Here is a 20,557-nt window from a genome sequence, read left to right as displayed (position 1 = left end):
AACCCTTTTCTCACCACAATACTTGTCCTGACTAAGTCATTCTTTGTTCTTCCCAGATGCTCAAAATTGCAGGTGGAGGTGGGCAGGAATCCCTCAGACAGCTATACATAATTGCATCTGAATGTACTAATTTTCCCTTTTATTTTTTTAGGCAATTTCTTCTGTGACCAACAGCGGACTGTCTATGCAATGAATTATATCGACAAATGTTGGGAGGTTTATTTAGCTTACTGTAGACCAAACTCTCATCCCCCTCATGAGCTAACAATGAAGACCAGATACTTCCTCTGGATGTTGAAGGTAATCACTTTTGAAACTTTCAAACTTAATTTGCATACTTAGTTGTGGAAGTTTGGATGAAAGAAATTTTCTAGAATGATAGGAGAAAATAATAAAGGAACTTTATTATAATAAATAATTATATTTGTATATAAACATACCTATGTATACTATATATTGATATGTAAATATGTAGATTTATGTATAAATATAATAACATATAAATAATATTATAATATAATAATAAATAATTACAAATAAATATATAAATGACATGTATATACAAATAATAATAAAGGGCTTTCATGACCGCTACATAGTGAATGGGGCTCTTGGCAGAAAGAGAAAGCAATTTAATTCGACAAGCATTTATTAAGCATTCCCATGCTGGGCGCCCTACATACTAGGTGCTGGAGATATAAAGGTAAAAATTAAGCAGTCTCTTCCCTCAAGAGGCCCATATTTTATTTGTGGAAATGAAATTTATATGAATAAATAAATACCAACTAATTTCCCAGGAGATAGTTAATAACGGAAGACATAAGTTAACAACAGAAGAGAAGGCTCTTCTGTAGGTGGCAGCACTTAATTTGAACAATGAAGGAAGCTAAAACTAATTCCAAAAGGCAGAGGTGAAAAGAGAGAGGATTCCAGGCACATGACTTGAATAAGACTTGAATATCATGTACCAGAAAGAGCAAGTCCTTGAATTTGTTTGGAACATACAGCATATGATGAGGAACTATGTAAATTCAGTCTAGGATGATAAGTTTAGAAGTAGAGTGGGAAGGACTTTAAATGCCAAACAGAGATATTTGTATTTTATCTCAGAGACAAGAAGGAATCACTGAAACTTATTATTAGTTGTATACTAAGTGGAGGATCGATTGGAGAGGGACAGAGCAAACAGGGAATTACTGCAGTAGTCCAAGCAAGATGTAATGAGGATTTGACCCAAAGTGATGACTGTGAGTGGAGTGAAGGGGACAGATGTGGGACCAGGCTTGGGAGCTGACTGGATGTATGGGGTGAAGGGGCAGTGAGGGAGATGGAAGAGTCAAGGGTCATTGGCTGCAAATCTTGGTGACTGGAGAGTGTATAGTACCCTTGACAGAAATAGGAAAATTAAGAAGAGGTGTGGGTTAAGGTAGAAAGAAGATGAGTTCAGTTTTGGACATGTTGAGTTTAAGATAACATTGGGATGTCCGGATAAAGACAAGGAGCCAGAGATGCAAAACTGGAACTAGAGAGAGATGAGAAGTGGATATGTAGAGATGATTTTTGAACTCATTGAAGCTAGATGAAATGACTAAGAGACTTTTTTGAATTTTTTCTTATATTTTAGAAATAGTTTTTTAATCTGAAATTATAGAAAAATAGAAAATTTTGTTTATATATTTTAGTATTGAAGTTTCAAATTTATAGATGTTTATAATTTACATTCATGCAAATGTTTATATATATGTATATATTTTAAAGCTACTTATGTTTATGTGGATGCTGTTTGATTCTTTGTTCCTACAGGATTTTAAAATAATAACAAAACATTTAACAGCAACCAAATTTGTGGAAATCATAGCAGAAGATAGTCCTTTCATGCATGACGGAATTGATAGCAACTTTGAACTCGAGGTAAGCTGGGTAGAACCACAATGGCACAGCTTTTTGTCTGTAATAAAGTGTGCTATAACCAAGAGTTGATTGAAAAATAACAATGATAAAAAGTGAAACTAGATCTGTGATTGAACTGGGAAAGTATGGATGAATGGTTAGGACCAAGGGTTTCAGCAGGGTAGACTGATGAAAGGGAAGAAACCCCTTCTAATGACGCACACAGACAACTGTTTTACAGTTTATATTTGAGAATTTGTCTAGGATGGTGAGAGGTTAAATGACTTGCTCGTGGTCACATGGTCAATATATGTCAGCTACAGGATGTGAGTCCAGGCCTTCTGGTTTTGAGGCCAGCTGTTTTGGGCCAGATGCCTTACCCTTGGTCAGGGATTCTTAACCTTATTTGGTGTATGTTATGGGCCCTTTGGGCAGTCTGATGAAGCCTGTGGACCTCTTCTCAGAAAAATGTTTTAAATGCATAAAATAACATAGATGTGATTACAAAGGAAACCGATTGATTTTATGAACCAACTGAAATATAGTCATCAAAATATTGTTAAAAACAATTTCTTGGACCCCAGGTTAAAAATTCTTGCATATAGATGGATATTAAGAATGAAAATGTCTCTGATCAAGGGAAACAAAAAACAAATGAAATAAAAAGCATACAAAACCATAACTATTGTATATTAATTGGTTTAGCCAAGGTGATTTTTATAAATGTTTTGTTTGTTTCTTTATAATAAAGGTTATATGTATGTGTCACAGATTTATATCTTTCCCCAAAAATATTCTCTGTAAATATTTCCAATTTTAAGAGTTTCTAGCTCTGTGACCTTGGACAAAAGAGAATCAAAGTGATACAATGGAAAGAACACTTGACTGGACATCAAGAAATCCTACATCTAGTCCTGGCGCAGCCAGTAAGCTCATTTTGTGACTTGGAGATAAGTCATTTCACTTGGCTGCGGTTGAATAAAATGAGAGATTTGGACCTGAAAATCACTTAGGTTCCATTGGGTTCTAATGATATGACTTTGTTTTCTTATTTGTAAAATAAAGCATCTAGGTGGTGTTGTACATAGAGTGCTGGACATAAAATCAGGAATACTTGAGATCGCTTTCACTTCTACACTTACCAACTCAAATCACGTTACCACACCATCCAAGCTCAGACAACATGTGACCTTGGGCAAATCATTTAAATTCTATGAGCCTCTCTGCTTTTTGGTTTGTAAAATAAAGATAATGATAGCACCTACCACACAAAGTTGTTTTAAGGAGCAAATAATACAACATGTAAAGCACCTTTAAGTCATTTTTCAGTCTTATCTGACTTTTTGTGACACCATTTGGAATTTTCTTGGCAACAATACTGGAGTGGCTTGCCATTTCCTTCTCTAACTCATTTTATAGATGAGGAAACTGAGGCAAACAGAGTTAAGTGACTTGCCCAGGATCACACAGCTAGTAAGTGTCTGAAACCGTATTTGAACTCAGGTTTTCCTGACTCCAGGCTCAGTTCTCTATTCTCTGTGTCACCTAGCTTGAACACTGACAATGCTTTGTTAGAAAATTAAAAGGTAGGCTACTCCCATAAAAAGAATACTGTTGATTATCATTCCTATTTCTGTAGCACTTTAAGAGTTTTCTTTTAAGTGCATTCCTCAGATAACTCTGTAGGTAGGTAGAGATTTTCCAGATGAGGCAAATTTTGTGATTTGCTACAGCTATTATGTGTTGGATGGAGCTGGGGCTTGAACTAAGGTCGTCTGACTTTGAGACTAATAGTGTCCTTTCCATGAAATTATTTAATTAAGAAATATAGGATTGATTCTCTTGCTTCTCAAAAGGAAACAGTGCTTCGGTTCCAAGAATGATGACACTGAATTCAATTAGGTAGGCAAGTAGCTTAGTGTAGAGATTACAGAGATTTGGACTTGGTGTCAGAAAGACCTTGGTTCAAACCCTCCCTTGGCTACCCAAACTAGCTCTGTGATCCAAGGCAAGTTAGTCTGACCCTCAGTTACTTCCTTTGTAAAATGAGCATAAAAATATCATTTTCCTCACAGAGTTTGTGGTGAGGCTTAAATAAGATAATATATATAAATATGTAATTAATAAGATAATGTATGTGTGTAATGTGTGTAAAGTGATACATGAATGTTAGTGAAATCAGTGATCTACTCAACCAACCTGCCCATAGTTATAATTTTGTATAAAATCTTTAACAAACAATGCTTGAATTTTGATATATAGACAAGACTTTATGAGAAAGACATTTATCCTTTTGCATAATCAGGGCTGACCCTAGACAAAAATCAAAAATAAGGAAGTTGTTTTTTTTCCCCCTTCACTAGTCACTATCTCCCCCAACCACAAATATATTTCCATTTCTGGGACTTTTATCAAAATTCATATTTTCCTGTGTCCCATACTCTCTGGGCTCTGATTTCTAATAGGTAAATGAATAGATTGATTTTTTCTAAGGCATTGTATAACAGATTTCTTACCTGTCTCAGATAATAAGCTGTGCATTCACATTCCCTTTTAACACTGTACACTCCTTTAATACTGTAACTTCACAGATGGAAGGGACTTGTGGTGGGTTTTGGTACCACTGGTTTAAGGAGGTTAAATTGGACTTCTCAAATTACAGTCCCTGTGTGACTTCTATTAGAAGTGGAGGTCAAGCAAAGGAATCTTGAGTCACACTTAGTGAACTCGGAAACCTAGATATAGGTAGAACTTTCAGGTTGGACGACTCCTAGGGAATACGGAAGCAGGGTTAGGGTCTATTATTTAAGACTGAAATGTTAAAGTACCTGCGTCTAAGATAGATCTGAATTTAGTACATTAGTCACCTTGGGTGGAAAAGGGAAGTATCACAAGCCAAAGGTCCAAAAGGAGTCCAAAATCCATAGTCTACCCAAGTCCAGGTGAGGTGGAATTGGAGAGAAGAGATCACTGAGAGAGGTGGAATAAAGAGGCAGTGGACATGGGGAAAGGTATGATAGCAAATGTCACTGGGCCAATTATGGAGACTGAAGTTCAAGGGTAGGAAATCCTTTCTTTGGTTTCTCTCTACAGATCAGTTACTGGGGAATGGAACTAGATTTAGGGATGGGAAACCTGTGGCCTCAAGGCCACATATGACCCTCTAGGTCCTCAAGTATGGCCCTTTGAATCCAAGCTTCACAGAACAAATCCCCTTAATAAAAGGACTTGTTCTATAAAACTTGAACTCAGTCAAAAGGCAGCAGGAAAGGACCTAGAAAGCCACATGCGGCCTCAAGGTCACAGGTTCCCCACCCTTGGACTAGATGATTAGGGCAGACCAAGAAGCTAGAGTAAGCAATTGCCTCCTTGTACTTCTTCTAAAGAGGGTCAGAATTAGTCCCAGAGAGCCTGTAGGTATGGGTGGATGGAGCAGTGCTCAACCTATCAGTAGTAGAAGAGTGCAGGGATAAAGAGTTGGGTAATGAGGATGATGATGATGATGACCAATACTTATTTTGCATTTTATGTGTTTTGCATATATTTTTAATTTGATTTTCACATCAGTCCTGTGAGACAGATGAGGAAACTGAGGCTGACTCACCTAGGGTCACACAGTTATGAAACAAAATTTAACTTCAGGTCTTCTATTCTCCAAGTCCAGCACTCTATCTGCATTATGTTGTTCAATTGTTTCAATCATATCCAGCTCTTTGTGACCCCATTTGGGGTTTTCTTGGCAAAGATACTGGAGTCGTTTGCCATTTCCTTCTCCAATTCATTTTACAGATGAGAAAACTGAGAAAAGCAGGGTTAAGTGACTTGCCCAGGGTCACACAACTAGTAAAATGTTTGAGGCCAGATACTAACTCAGAAAGATGAGTCTTTTTGACTTCAAGCCTGTCATTCTATCCACTGTGCCACCAACTCCCCTGTGTCATACCACCTGGCTATAGTTATATCTCTTATATTTGGGCCTATGATAAACTCAACTAAATGTCTGGCTGTGTAGTGATGTGTGTAAGTAGGAAGGAAGAACTGATTCTTTAGTGTAAGTTTTATCTTCCACTTGCAAAAGAAAGTGCTGCTTCTCTTTTCAGTCTTCAGGAGAAAAAAAGGAAATACAGTCCTAAATGCTTTTAAAGAGGATACATTTCCCATGAGAAGAATCTGCTTCAAATAAAATATATTGACATAATCAGATTTTTAGATCCATGGATTTGATATACAGCTAAATACAATGTTACATAAATACTGTACTAATATAAGATGTTATTTGTTTCTGGCATTCAAGTATCTCATTAGGTGTCTCCTTAAGCTATTTTCCCTACAAAACGAAAATCACTATCCAGAATATGATGTGTTTGTTGAGATGAATAATATGAGTGCTTGTTTCTGTTTCAGCTGGTTTTTCTAGAATTTTTTGAAGCTCTGTTAGGATGTGCACTTTTCTCCGATACAACACAGATAGATAAGCAACGGCAAGGAAGCCACACAACTGATGATTTTACTGCAGTCAAATATATCAGTACACAACAGGTAAAAAAAAAATCAAATGACAAAATTTATGTAGAGCTAGGTCTGTATCCCAAAAGAGAAAAAAAAAAGGAAAAGGACTTGTTTGTATCAAAATATTTTCTGGGAGTAAAGAATTAGAAATTGAGGGGATGCTCATCAATTGGGGAATGGCTGAACAATTGTCCTATATAGGTATGATGGCATACTATTGTGCTATAAGAAATGATGAGCAGGATGCTTTCAGAAAAACCTGGGAAGACTTGCATGGGCTGATGCAAAGTGAAAGGTACTGGATACAAAGTAACAGCAATACTGTAAGATGATCAGTTGTGAATGACAGCCATTCTCAACTATACAATGATTCAAGACAACTCTGAAGGATTTATGATGAAAAGTACTATCCATCCCCACAGAAAGAACTGTTGTGTCTGAATACAGATTGAAGCAGACTTTTTTTACTTTATTTTTTTTGAGGTTTTTTTTTTTTTGGTCTATTTTCTTTCACAACATGATATGAAACAACATGTTTTGCATGACCACACGTGTATAACCTATGTGGAATCGCTTGCCTTCGCAATGGGGGTGGAGAGGGAAAAGGGAGGAAGGGAGAGAATTTGGAACTCAATGTTTTAAAAATGAATGTTAAAACATTGTTTTTCATGTAATGGGGAAAATTAAATAAATAGAAAAAGAAAAGAAAAAAATTTATGTGGAGTAAGTACCTCTCCTGGAATAGTTTAACCTTCTGTGTACAGTTTTCCCTTCTGTAGTGCAGGGGAGGGAGGGCAGGTTAGATTCACAAAGCCCCCACAATCCAGAAAATCCTTGTAAAAGTTTCTGGCCCTCCCTTCATGCCAGAGAAGAAGTCTGATTTTTTTTTTAATGGGATATTTACAATACCTTATTGTAAAATTTGGGTTAAGTATTTGGTCATAGGCAAAATCTAGATCCATGTTAATTAAAAATACTATAAATATATTTTGTGCATTTCTGAGTTTCTACACTGTTTTTTTGTCATCTGTAAGCCTTCACCTGTCATTTGTGGCTTCCATAAAACTCCCCCCAAATTCCCATTTAATTTCTTATGTCAACCACAATGGGAAAAGTCAGGATGTGGAAGGGATAACTGTACTGGCTTGGTCTTGCCAAAAGTAGGAAGAGGTTCAGGGAAGGATTTAAAAGACTTTTCCAAGGATAAAGGAAACATTCTATTTTTCAAAACCAGCAAATTTATTGTCATTCAGTCATTTTCAGTTGGGTCCAACTCATCATGACTCAATTTATAGTTTTCTTGGCAAAGATACTGGAGGGGTTTGCATTTCCTTCTCCAACTCATTTTATAGGATACTAAGGCAAACAAGGTTAAGTGACTTCCCCAGGGTCACACAGCTAGTATCTGAGGGCAGATTTGAACTCAGGTCTTATTGACTCCAGGTCCGGCAATTTATCCAACTGCTCCACCTAAACAAACCAGTCAAACCAAAATGTTAGTTTATGCCTGTTTTTAATGCAATTTGTTATGTCCTTAACGTTAAGCAACAGAACCAATTAGACATACACTTATAATTATTTATACTTTAAAATGAATTTCTATGTATAGTACTTTTCCATAATAGTATGTTAGTTATTCTCTATGTAACTCTTTTTGTTCCCTGTCCCTTTGTGTCTGTATTTGTATATATATTCTTCCTTTTCTACAGTCTTAGCATGTTCTGGGACTGCTTACTTTATTGTATATTATTTAATAAGTCTTTCTAAGCCTCTTTATATTCCTGATACTTCAAGGGATCTGTGATCTCATCATTATGATCATTCTTTCCATCCCTTCTTTGGTGCCTTCCTTCTATGGGGTACTTACCCCGTATACAGGAAGCCTTCACATAAGTCTGTTTGACTCCCAGTGCATTCCTTGGGTCATCCATTAATTGTTCCTTGTTTTTGCCAAGTGACAAGACCAGCTACATTTCTGGTCCTGTGTTACCCATTCATGCCACTTTCCATGACTTCCGAAGTCACCATTAGCAACATGCCACAGCCAACTTACACCAATCACATATCTTTCCAATTTGACTCCTTATAGTTTCTGATTCTTTGTAGTACATGGTATTCTAAAATTCATAGGCATAGAGTATAACCAGGAGAACATTAATGTTTAAAAGATTTTTGTGTTTATTTCCTTGTAGTGGAGAGTAGTTTGAGATCCCTGAAAATAATGAGCAGTTTTCCATATTAAATCCAGCACATTTGATTCCTTTTCATTGTTGCACTCAGTTCATTGTCCATCTGGAGGAATTATTAGTGGTACATGTCCTGATAGATTTTGCAACAAGGTGGTAAAGTGGCTAGAGGGCAGGGCCTGGAGTCAGGCAGACCTGAACTCAGATCCAGACTCAAATACTTACCAACTTGAGCTAGTCATTTAACTGGCACTTTCTGCAGTTTCCTTACCTATAAAATGACAATAATAACAGTGCCTACCTCCCAAGTTGTAGGGAGGATCCAATTAAATAATATCTGTAAAGTGCTTATCACAGTGCCCAGAACATAGTAGGTTCTATATAAATGATAGCTACTTTTTTTTTTTACTGTTATTATCAATGTTATTGCACTTGCAAATGATGCTAGTGTGTACATGTTGCCCGTTGCCCAGTCCTCTGAGATTTGCCTGAGTGTTTCATTGAACCTGCATAGTTCTGGCTCAAAGCTGGGGTGGAGGATGTGGGGGAGACAAACTGTTGTTGCACATATGTAGAGTCCCAGAATCTTAAAGTGGGAAGGAGCCTCAGAGGCCCTCTGATCCAATCAATACTAGAGCAAGAATTCCTCTTTTAATTTATCTGTAAAGTAGTCATCCAGGCTCTGTTTGCTGACCTCCAGTGAAGCAGTACTCATTACTTCTCAAGACAGCTCATTCCACTTTTGGGTAGCTCTCATTGTTAGAATGGCGTCCTCCCCCCCATACCCTCATAGCAAGCCTAAATCTTCCTCTTTGCAACTTCGAAATATACTATACTCTATGGCCAAGTGGAAGCAGTTTAAAGAAGCAAATGTGTTGGCCCTTCAAGTACTTGTAGACAGCTATCGTGTCTCTCCTAAGTCCTCTTCTTAAAGTTAGACATCTCTAGTGCTTTCAGCAGGGCAGCTAGATGGTAGAGTGGATGGAGTGCCAGGGCCTATAGGAAGACTCGTCTTTCTGAATTCAAATATGGCCTCACACACGAACAAGTTGTGTGACCCTAGGCAAATCACTTAACCCTGTTTACCTCAGTTTCTTTGTCTGTAAAATGAGCTGAAGAAGGAGATGGAAAACCACTCCAGTATCTTTTCCAAGAAAACCTCAAATGGGGTCATGAAGAGTTGGACATCACTGAAATGACCAAACAACAACAAAAATTCTTTTTTTTTTTTTTAGGTGATACTTCTTTTTAAAGCATTTACAATATGGACCACAAAAGAATTCTTTTTAAACATTAACCAACTGAGACACAAATAATATTTATGTTGCTAACTTCACAAGCTCTTGACCTAATTGTCTCCACAGTATTACTAAGAATTAAAGGACCCTAACTTATTGTTGTTGGTCTAAAGTCCTATGCCTAATAGCTTAATTTTAGATTTAACCTCAGATGTTCTCCTACCGATAATCTATAATTTAATAGATCTGGTATTAAGCTTACAAACCTTTTGACTATAGGAAATTGCCACCAACAGTAGGGACATTGCAGGGATACAATATCTCCCCAACTTCATGTCAATTCTAGGCAGGAGTAGATTGTCCACTTGCATTCAGTCAGGCTTAAAGTCTGCCAGATGTCAATGGGGAAATTGAGTCAGGAGAATCCTACCTCAGTCCAGGCTGAACAGTCGCTCTCCTACCCTTCCAATGAGATCATCGTTTGCAGTTCATACCAACATCTCACAGGCTTACTGGCATCATGGATTGGAGGCTCAGACTGCCTTTCTTGCTGTCCATATCTGGAGTTAGACTCAGAAGAACAGTCACTTAATAGTCCCATAGCATCTAAAAATAGCAAGTTCCAATAATCAGGTTTCAAATATGATTATAATTTCACTTTAGCTAAGGAACATCTTTTGAGGCAAGTCTTAAGTGGCTTACGTGCCTTTCAATACTTGTTCTAGTTCCTGATTAAATAGCAATCATAAAATCAAATTTACCATTAAAACCTTAACTTTTCCATCAATGCCAAATTTTATCTGAGGTTACCTTCCTCTAGGAAATTTAGACTAAAATTCTTTTCCCCAAACTAAAGATGTCATTGATTTATTCTCAGTAATTAATTCAGTCAATTGTTTTAATACCAATTGCTTTTACCTGACTTTGTAACATGTACAATTTTTCTCCCCATTACTCCCCTCCCCCCACTTCCTAATACCTTGCATTCTGATTACTCCTTCCCTCAATGTACCCTCCCTTCTATCACACCCCACCCTTCCCTTATCCCCATCTTCTGTCTTTTCTTGTATGGCAAGATAAATTTCTATACCCCATTTCCTGTATTTCTTATTTCCCTATTATATGCAATAAAAATTCTCAACATTCATTGCTAATACTTTGAATTCTAACTTCTCTCCCTCCCTCCCTCCCCAACCTCACTGAGAAGGCAAGCAATTCAATACAGACTAAATATGTGTCCTTTTGCAAAAGACTTCCATAATAATCATGTTGTGTAATATTAACTATATTGCCCTCTATCCTACTCTATCCCCCCTTATTTATTTTCCCCCTCAATTGACCTTGTCCCTTCTTGAAAGGGTTTATTTCTAGTAACTCTTTTCTCCCATTTGCCCTTCCTTCTATCATTCCCCTCATGCCACTTGTCGCCTCCCCCCCTTTCCTGTGGTAAGATAGATTTTCATATCAAATTTAGTGAGCATGTTATTCCCTCCTTCAGCCATATGTGGAGAGAGTAGCTTCACTTTTCCCCTCTCCCCTTCTCCCTTTTCTCCTCCATTGAACAAGATTTTTCTTATCTCTTTTATGGTTACAGCCTGCCCCATTCCATCTCTCCCTTTCTCTTCCCAGTATTTTCCTCCCTCATCCCTTAATTTTTATTTATTTTTTATTTTTTGTGTGTGAATATCATCTCTTCTGATTCAACACAACCTGTACTCTCTGTCTATATATGTGTATGTGTGTGTGTGTATGTACAATTTCTCCATTTACCAAAATACTGAGAAAAGATTCAAGAGTTATAAATATTTTCTTTCCATGTAGTAATGTAAGCAGTTCAGCTTTAGAAAGTCTTTTATGATTTTTCTTTCCTATTTACCTTTTCATGCTTCTCTTGATTCCTGTATTGGAAAGTCAAATTTTCTATACAGATCTGGTCTTTTCCTCAATATGAAAGATTGAAAGTCCTCTATATCATTGAATGACCATTTATTCCTTTGAAGTATTATACTCAGATTTGCTGGGGAGGTGATTCTTGGTTTCAATCCCAGTTCCTTTGACCTCTGGAATATCCCATTCCAAGCCCTTCAATCCCTTAATGCTGAAGCTGCCAGATCCTGTGTTATCCTGATTGTATTTCCACAATACTCAAATTGTTTCTTTCTAGCTGCTTGCAGTATTTTCTCCTTGATCTAGGAACTCTGAAATTTGACCACAACGTTCCGAGGAGTTTTTCTGTTCGGGTTTCTTTCTGGAGGTGATCGATGAATTCTTTCAATATCCATTTTGCCCTCTGATTCTATAACATCAGGGCAGTTTTCCTTGATAATTTCATGGAAAATAATGTCTAGGCTCCTTTTTTGATCATGGCTTTCAGGTAGTTCCATAATTTTTAAATTGTTTCTCCTGGATCTATTTTCCAGGTCAGTTGTTTTTCTAATGAGATGGTTCATATTATCTTCTATTTTTTCAAACTTTTGGTTTTGTTTTTAAACGCTTGTTTTATCTCATAGTCATTCATTTCCCTGAACTCAATTGTCTCTTTCAACAAATTATTTTGTTCAGTGAGCTTTTGAACCTTCTCCTCCATTTGGCTAATTCTGTTTTTTAAAACCTCCTTCTCCTCGTTGGCTTTTTGGACCTCTTTTTCCAATTGAGTTAGCCTCTTTTTAAAGCTGTTATTTTCCTCAGCATTTTTTTGGTTCTCCTTTAGTAAGCTGTTAACTTGTTTTTTAAGGTCTTCTATTGCCTGAGCCCAGTTTAAGTTCCCTCTGGAGGCCCTGGAGGCAGACGCCTTGACTTCCTCTGACAGTATCCTTGTTCTTCCTCATCCAAAAAGATGAGGGGGAGACATCTGCTCCCCAAGAAAGTAACCTTCTATGGTCTTATTTTTTTTTTCCCTTTTTTGGGCATTTTCCCAGCCAGTTACCTGACTTTTGAGTTCCCTCTCCACAACCACCTGGCCTCCAGTTCCACCAAGCCAGCACTGGGGGCTGAGATTCAGATGAGCTGCTCCAAAGCCTCAGGTTCTTTAGAAGAGAGCAGGGCTGCTATTCAGTGTGAGATTAAGATCAGCTGTTCAGGTGGGGGCAGGGCCACCACACAGGGTTCAGTTCCCTCAGGGGCTTTATGATGAGACCTTCAACAATGGATGTGGGCTGCTGCCTGCCTTGGGAGCCCCTGTCCACTGCTGCCTCCACTGCTGCCACCTGAGGAGGCTTGAGTTATGGGGACACCCTGCTCCCTTCTCAGCCAGCCAAAAAAGCCCTCTTACTGACCTTTGGCGCCTGTGGGTTTAAGGATCTGTTCTGCTGCTGGAGGTTCTGTCTCTGAAGCCTGCTTGGTTTTGCTTCTCCCAGTGCCACATGGCCAAGATTGGGCTGGGCTCTGCTCTACGTCAGGTGCGACAGACCTTTCCTGTAGGTCTTTCAGGTCACTTTGGGTTAGAAATCTCCTCCACTCTATTGTTCTGTGGCTTCTGTTGCTCTAGAATTTGTTGAGAGTTCTTCTTTACAGATATTTTATGGGCTGTGGGGTAAGAGCTAGCGTATGTGCGTCTTTCTACTCTGCCATCTTGGCTCTGCCCCTCAACAACAAAAATTCTTTCAGTAGATCTTTATAAGGCATAATCTCAAGGTCCTCACCATGCCAGTTGTCTTTTTCTGGACAGTCCCCAGTTGATTAATGTCCTTTATAATATGGGTACCCAGAACTGAATCCAATATTTCAACTGTAGCATGCACAGGGACAACAAATAAGAAATACCATTTTCTTGCTCTTGGACACTGCTTCCACAAAGGTAGCCCAAGACTACATTAGCTATTTGTAAGGGCTGACATCACACTATTGACTCACATTAAACTTACAATGCACAAAAAACCTCTCAGAACTTCTCCAGATGAACTTTTTGATAACCAGGTCCCCTCACTTTCTCCCTGTTAATTTTCTGAACCCAAATGCAAGGCTATACTTATTCCACTAAATTTAATCTTATCAGATTTGACCCAACATTTGGATTCTGATTCTGATGTCCAGGGTCAGCTATGACTGTATTCTTTGTGCCATCTGCAAATTTCACCATCGTGCCCTCTATGCCTTTATCTTGGATCCTGACAAAAATATTAAACAGTAGAGGAGTCTAACTAACCCCAGCTGTCTGGGGCCTTCAAGTAGAGGCTACCTCCTAAGTACTTTTAGAACCATGAAGAAAGCCATTGATTATTATTTAACCCATATCTTTTAATCAAGCCCTCCAAACCAGCATGAAAGATTTCACCAAATGCTTTGCTAAAATTTAGATAAGCTATATATTCACAGTATTTCCATGTGATCTACCAATCTAGCCAGCATGTCAAAAAAAGGAAGTAATTTTACTTTGGCATGAGTCATTGCTGGGATAATAGAATGATAATTATTATAGTCTTAGAATTTTGGAGGAACTTGCTTATCTAGTCTCATTTTAAAGATGAGAAAGTTGAGACCCAGAAAGTTTAGGTGATTTGTTTGAGTGGCAGAGCTGGGATTTGAACCCAGGTCCTGTGATTCTAAAGCCAGATGGTAGCTGTACTCTGTGTGATAAAAACTTCCTTTTATAGATATTGAATAACTATATGCTTTTAACAATTCATCCTAGATTATTGTTAAGAATTAAAGCCAGGCTTATTGGTCTACATAGTTTATGGATTCCATTCTCTTCCTTTTTAATTTGTTTTTTAAATTGGGAGAACATCTGCCCTTCTCTTGTTCTTTGACATCTCTTTATTTCTACACAGTCTCTCAAAAATCAAAGATATTGACCTAACCATCACATCTGTCAGTACTTTCAGTAGTCAAAGATATGTATCATCTGGGTGAGGTGACTTAAACAGATAGAGGCAGCAAGATGGTCTCTCACCATCTCCTACTTGAGTTTCAATTCCCTAGTTGATATTTTTGCTCTTTCCTTTCCAATCCAAAGATTATGCTAACATTCTCCTACCTTTCAAACCTTCTTACAGCTTCCTCCTCCCCATGTACTTTTCAATCCAGTGACACTAGCCTGTTTGCTGTTCCACAAACAACACACTCCATCTCTCAGGTCTGGCCATATTCTCTGGCTGTCCCTCTCCCCCCATGCCTGAAATGCTCTTCCTCCCCATACCCACCTCCTGGATTCCTTTGATAGATACTACACTTTAAGAAAAACTACATTTATTCCTATGCTTTCTAGTGTTTTTCAAAGGAGTGGGTGTTGTATTTTGTCAAAACCTTTTTCTGCATCTATTGATTTGATCATGTAACTTTTGTTTTATTATTGATACGATCAATGAGGCTGTAATCTTTCTAACATAGAACCAGCCCCTGTATTCCTGATATAAATTCTGCCTGGTCATAGTGAAATCTTGTAGTCTCCTTGCTGTAATTTAAAATGTTTTACATCCGTATTCATTAGGGAAACTGGCCTATAGTTTTCCTTCTCTGTTTTGCTCTCCCTGCTTTAGGAATCAAAACCATGTTTATGCCATAAGAGGAACTTGATTGGGTTCCTTCTTTACACAGTTTGAAAAATAGTTTATGTAGTATTAGGATTAATTGTTCTTTTAATGTTTGGTAGAATTTGCTTGTAAATTCTGGTCCTGGAATTTTTTCTTAGGGAGCTCATTTTTTTTTTTTTTTGTCTAAGATAGGGTTATTTAAGTATTCAATTTCTTCTTCTGTTAATCTGGGTGATTTGTTTGGTCAATATTCATCCATTTAATTGAAATTGTAAGTTTATTGGAATATAATTGAACAAAATAGTTCCCAATAATTGCTGTAATTTCTTCTTCATGGGTTGTGTATTTGCTTTTCATTTTTGATACTGGTAATTTGGTCTTTTTAAAAAATCAATTTAACCAATGGTTTCTCTATCAAATTTTTTTTTTCCATAAAATCTGTTCCCAGTTTTACTTATTAGGTCAATGGTATAATCTCTCCTTTGATTTTCAGGTTTTTTATTTTGGTGTTTAGTTGAAGATTTTTCATTTATTCTTTTTCTAAGTTTTTTCCCCATGGTTGCATGCCTAATTCATTGGTCTCTTCTTTCTCTCTTTTACTAATATGTTTAGAGATTTAAATTATCCCCTAAATACTGGTTTGGCATTATCCCATAAATTATGGTATATTGTTTCATTGTTGTTATTCTCTTTAATGAAATGCATATTTTTTCTATGTTCTTTGACCCACTAATCAGTTTTCAAAATTAATTAATTAATTAATTTTTAGTTTTTAACATTCACTTCCATAGAATTTTGAATTCCAAATTTTCTCCCCTTCCTGCTCCTCTTCCTACCCCAAGATAGCTTGCAAGTTGATATAAGTGCTACATATACATTTATATTAAACATATTTTCATATTAGTCATGTTGTAAAAAAGAATTAGAGCCAATGGGAGGAATCATGAGAAAAAAAAACAAAACACAAAAAGAACATAGTCTGCTTGTATCAACATTCAGCCTCCATAGTTCTTTCTCTGTATGTGGACAGCATTATCCATCTGTTTTCACATCACATTAATAGGAACCTTCTCTCCTCAGAGAATCATCACTTGTAACAACTCTATTTGTTCTTTATTAGAATGTTTCGAACAGGAGCATGAGTGCTTTAACCAGTTACGAGTCTGATATCAATCACTTTGTCAGTGCAAAGTCTTCCTCCAGCAAGCTAGGACTGCCTGTAGATCTTAACAGAATGAAGAAATCTGAGGTTTGCGAATTTAACAAATTGGCAAATAGTGCGTTGCATTTGTATTACTAAGAATGACCCAGCAGTGGCTATGCATTCATTGTCAACATTGCTTCCTTAGTCCCCAGTTATGGAGGGTTGTATTAGCAGGTATTTCAATCATTTTAATCATTCATTTAAGAAGCTTAAATATGAATATTTTATCATGGTTAAGGAGATTCTCTTAAGTACTAGTTCAGGGGTGGCCACATGTGGCCTTGAGGACACAGGTTCCCCTGATGCCTCTTCTTAGCATGGAGGTGATCCTAGGTTCTTGAAGGCCGTCCTAAGGGAATACAAGCTTCAGCAAGTCCTACCAAACTGGGAGGCCCAGCAGAGTGTGTGCCTGTTATCTATGGGCTAGCCTTTTTAAGTTCCCAGAGTCTCTTTGTCAGATGGGTGGTCACCAGGTAATGAAATCTTCTAGCTGTACCATTCAGCTTTTGAAAACTATCCTCAGTGGCACAAAGAAGCTGGGATCTCCAGCAGTGGAAGAAGTACAAATACTGAGGTAATCACAGACCTTTAAAGTCTTGATATAAGTTGATATATCTTAAAGAAAATATCCTTATGACAAAAATATTGTAGTTAACTAAAATAAAGATAAAGCTAGTTTTTATTCATATGTTATTATACTATTAAAATATTTTACTTGCTTGTTTTCCTCTAAGACAAAGTCCAAGGAGTCTCTAAGTGAAGAAAAGGCCTCCAAACCAAGCTATAAACCCGTGGGAAAAGGAGTATCTCTTTTTTTAGCACAACTGGGTGAGTATTTTATTATATTTCTATATTAAAGGACATTTTCATGTTTTGGATATTTTGTTCATATATAATAAATATTTGAAAATAATATGTCAATATGGCACAACAGATACAGCCTTGGAATAAGGAAGACCTTACAAGTCTTGCTTCTAATACACATTAACCGGGTGACCATGGGCAAAAATCACTTAGCCTCTCAGTATCCTCAGCAATTCTCTAAACCTATAAATTAGAGATGATCTGCATCAAAGGAGGAAGTTCTCACCTTAAGAGTTCCCTGCACAAGGGACATCACAGGCCAATATGTAACCATGCACATATTCTTACTGTTGTTTGTACAGATGAATACATATTTACATGCACATACTTGACTACATTGTTTGTTACATATATTCTCCATTAATTTGCCTTTCTAATGCACTAGTGTAATTCCTCCAGTGATTTAACATCTTGGGAGTATCAGTGTCACACTTGGGATGTCCACATCTTTTGTTAAGCTTTTAATGGTAGAGGATTTTGTATTTGAGTCTAGATAGGGAGCCACTGGAGTTTATTGAGTAGGAGGGGTGATATGACAGAACCTACACTTTAGGAAAATGCCTTTGGTCGATGAACAGCTGGTGGATTGAAGTGGGAAGACTTGAGACAGGTCAACTCACCAGCAGGCTATTGCAATAGTCCAGACATGAGATGATTGAAGGCCTGTACCAGAGTGGTGGCAGTGTCAGATGGGAGGAGGGGGCGTATTTGAGGGATGTTGCAAAAACGAAATCAACAGCTTGGATATGGGGGGATAAGGGATGGTGAGGAGTCAAGGATCTCTCCTAGGTTTGTGAGACTGAGAGGACTTCGGAGGATGGTGTTGCCTGCTACAGTTCTGGACATGTTGAATTTAAGATGTCTATGAGACATTCAGTTTGAGATATCAGAAAGGCAATTAGAGAGGTGAAACTGGAGTTCAGCAGAGAGGGTGGGTGGGAAAGGTCAATTTGAGAATCATGAGCACAGAGATGATAATTAAGTCCATAGGAGCTGATGAGATCAAGTGAAGTTGAATAGGGGGAGAAGATGGGGGTTCAGGACAGAGCCCGATGGGACACCAATGATAAAATGGGTATGATTTGGATAAGGATCCAGCAAAGGAGACTGAGGAGTGGTCTGATTCATAGGAAGAGAACCAGGAGAGAGTAACACCCTGAAAAGCTGAAAAAAAAGAGAAGACCAAGGAAGAGGGAATCATCAAATGTCAAAAACTGCAGAGAGGTTAAGGAGAATGAAGTTTGAGGACAGGTAATTAAATCTGGCAATGGAAAGATCATTAGTAACTTTGAACCAAATGATTTCTTGTTTCTTCTAGTTTTAAGATGCTATGCCATTTCTTTGCCTATCCTACTTGCAATTTTCCCACATAGGCTCATCATTGCTCTTTGGATAGTCAGGTCTCCTTCATCCTTGTTATATGTCCTCTATGAGCATTATAAAATGGTAAAGAAAATGAATTGGATTTGTAACTCATAAAAATCATTCAGAAAAAGCACCAGAATGCAAGGGCAGGAGACTCAGAATTGACTTTGAGCTTGGGCAAGGCCCTTAACTACTTCTCTAATGCCCCTTCCATTGATAGAACTTTATGAATCACTGAAAACGTCTTTTCTTGCAGCTCGCAGTGTGACACTTGATTCTCAGGTACAGCAGTCAATCTGTTCAGAAGCAATGTCCAAATCAGAAGATAAAGAGGATGCAGGGCCATCACAGCACATTTCTGACTTTGAAGAATGTGCTATGAAGGAGATATCAGGTACGTTGATTTTTAAAAGGAGATATCAAAGGTGCTCATCTGTAAGTCTAAGTACAAAAATAGCTTTCGAAGTTAAATCTCTAAATCCTCTGAATTATCTTCAACTCTGTTCCATAATGCAGATTTGATTTTGATTTTTTGAGCATTTTTTTCATGAGAGGACAGCAGTTTGGCAGTCATGCAAAAGAGTTTGCATGACTTTAAAACAATAGATATAAAAACAGCTACTTCCTCATTTTTCTATTTTGCTTTCTATTGTAAATTTACTATTAACATAAATGAGGATAATTAGTTACTTCAGTATATCCAACATTCTTCTCTATACTACCTTCCAGCATAATCACAGCTTAAACCTCACCATCTTCTGCAAAAATAGTATAATTCAGGCAAAGAATCTTTATCATCTAGAGCCAAAATCGTTGATGAGTGGTTGCTTCTACCATCAACGATTCAAAGAAAATCAATACAGAGTATTCCCTCAACCCCACACTGCAATGGGATTGCTATCCTAGCTTTGTTTTCCTAGACTCCAAATTTTAGATTGCCGTTAATGACTGTAAGATCTGTTCTAGCAACAGAGTCATTTTTGTAGTCCTGCTACATTTCCAAATGTTCATTGATCAGTTCAGAAAAGGCAAGTGTACCAACTAAGCTGGGAGGGATAATGGACTCCACCGATTAAATCCCATCTTACATGTTACTAACTAAAAATTATATATGGAAGTTGGAACTAAAGATGGAGACTCAATTTCTTGAGAGATTAGATTTCTTTTTATGAATATGATAGATATGTACAAAACAAGTAGCTTGTGGGTGGAATGGGATTGTAAGCTTATTTTCTTGGTCATCTCAATTCAAAGAATTATAATTCTTAGCATTATATGTTTCACATGCAGAAAAAACTTAAGTTTTTCTTTCTGGACAAAATGAACTCCCCACCAAACAACTGAGTTAACGGACAAAGGAAGTGGCCTAATAATTTTAGCAAATTTAAAATCTACTCAATGCAAACTTTATATGATAGAAAACAAACAAACAAAAAGATCTCTGAGAATATCATAAAATACTAAAAGCAGGTACTTAGATAAGCTAGATTGAACTGATAGTAATTCTAATGAACATTTATTATAGAAAAATTTGAAAAGTCCAAGGATGGAAGAAAAGAAAAAATTAACACATGGATCAGTCGCATATACTTCTTTTTTGTGAACACGTTCTTCCAAGCTTACAAACATGAAGAAATCATAAAAGAGAAAATAAAGGAAAACAGAATACTAGAAGAAGAACTGGCCCAGAAGAAAAAAATTGAAGATGAAGAAGTGGAAGCAAGGTGATTTTTAAACATAAAAATTAGTTTAAAAAGCATGCTTATTAATGGCTCTTGAATACTTCAGTATGATTTGCCACTATTCTATAGCAATGAGACATTGTGTGAC

The 20,557-nt window shown here is 37.2% G+C and overlaps 1 protein-coding gene across 4 annotated transcripts in view; it reads left to right on the top strand.

Moving 5' to 3' along the window:
• Positions 1-20,557, top strand: part of LOC140497194 (radial spoke head 10 homolog B-like) — a 59,333-nt gene that overhangs the window by 36,852 nt on the left and 1,924 nt on the right. For 2 of the 4 annotated variants that reach the window (XM_072597830.1, XM_072597831.1), the window contains exons 14-20: positions 152-300; positions 1,804-1,911; positions 6,295-6,429; positions 16,415-16,543; positions 17,233-17,326; positions 18,984-19,121; positions 20,253-20,451. In XM_072597830.1, coding sequence (XP_072453931.1) covers positions 152-300; positions 1,804-1,911; positions 6,295-6,429; positions 16,415-16,543; positions 17,233-17,326; positions 18,984-19,121; positions 20,253-20,451 — 952 coding nt within the window. Of the gene's footprint in view, positions 1-151; positions 301-1,803; positions 1,912-6,294; positions 6,430-16,414; positions 16,544-17,232; positions 17,327-18,492; positions 18,614-18,983; positions 19,122-20,252; positions 20,452-20,557 lie in introns of those variants that run through there. The other 2 variants (XR_011964566.1, XM_072597832.1) reach the window with 2 other exon arrangements.

The sequence above is a fragment of the Notamacropus eugenii genome, chromosome 3 (assembly GCF_028372415.1).
Source record: "Notamacropus eugenii isolate mMacEug1 chromosome 3, mMacEug1.pri_v2, whole genome shotgun sequence".
NCBI lineage: Eukaryota > Metazoa > Chordata > Mammalia > Diprotodontia > Macropodidae > Notamacropus > Notamacropus eugenii.
The sequence above is the reverse complement of the archived record's forward strand: the minus strand, read 5'-3'. Positions and strand labels throughout refer to the sequence as shown.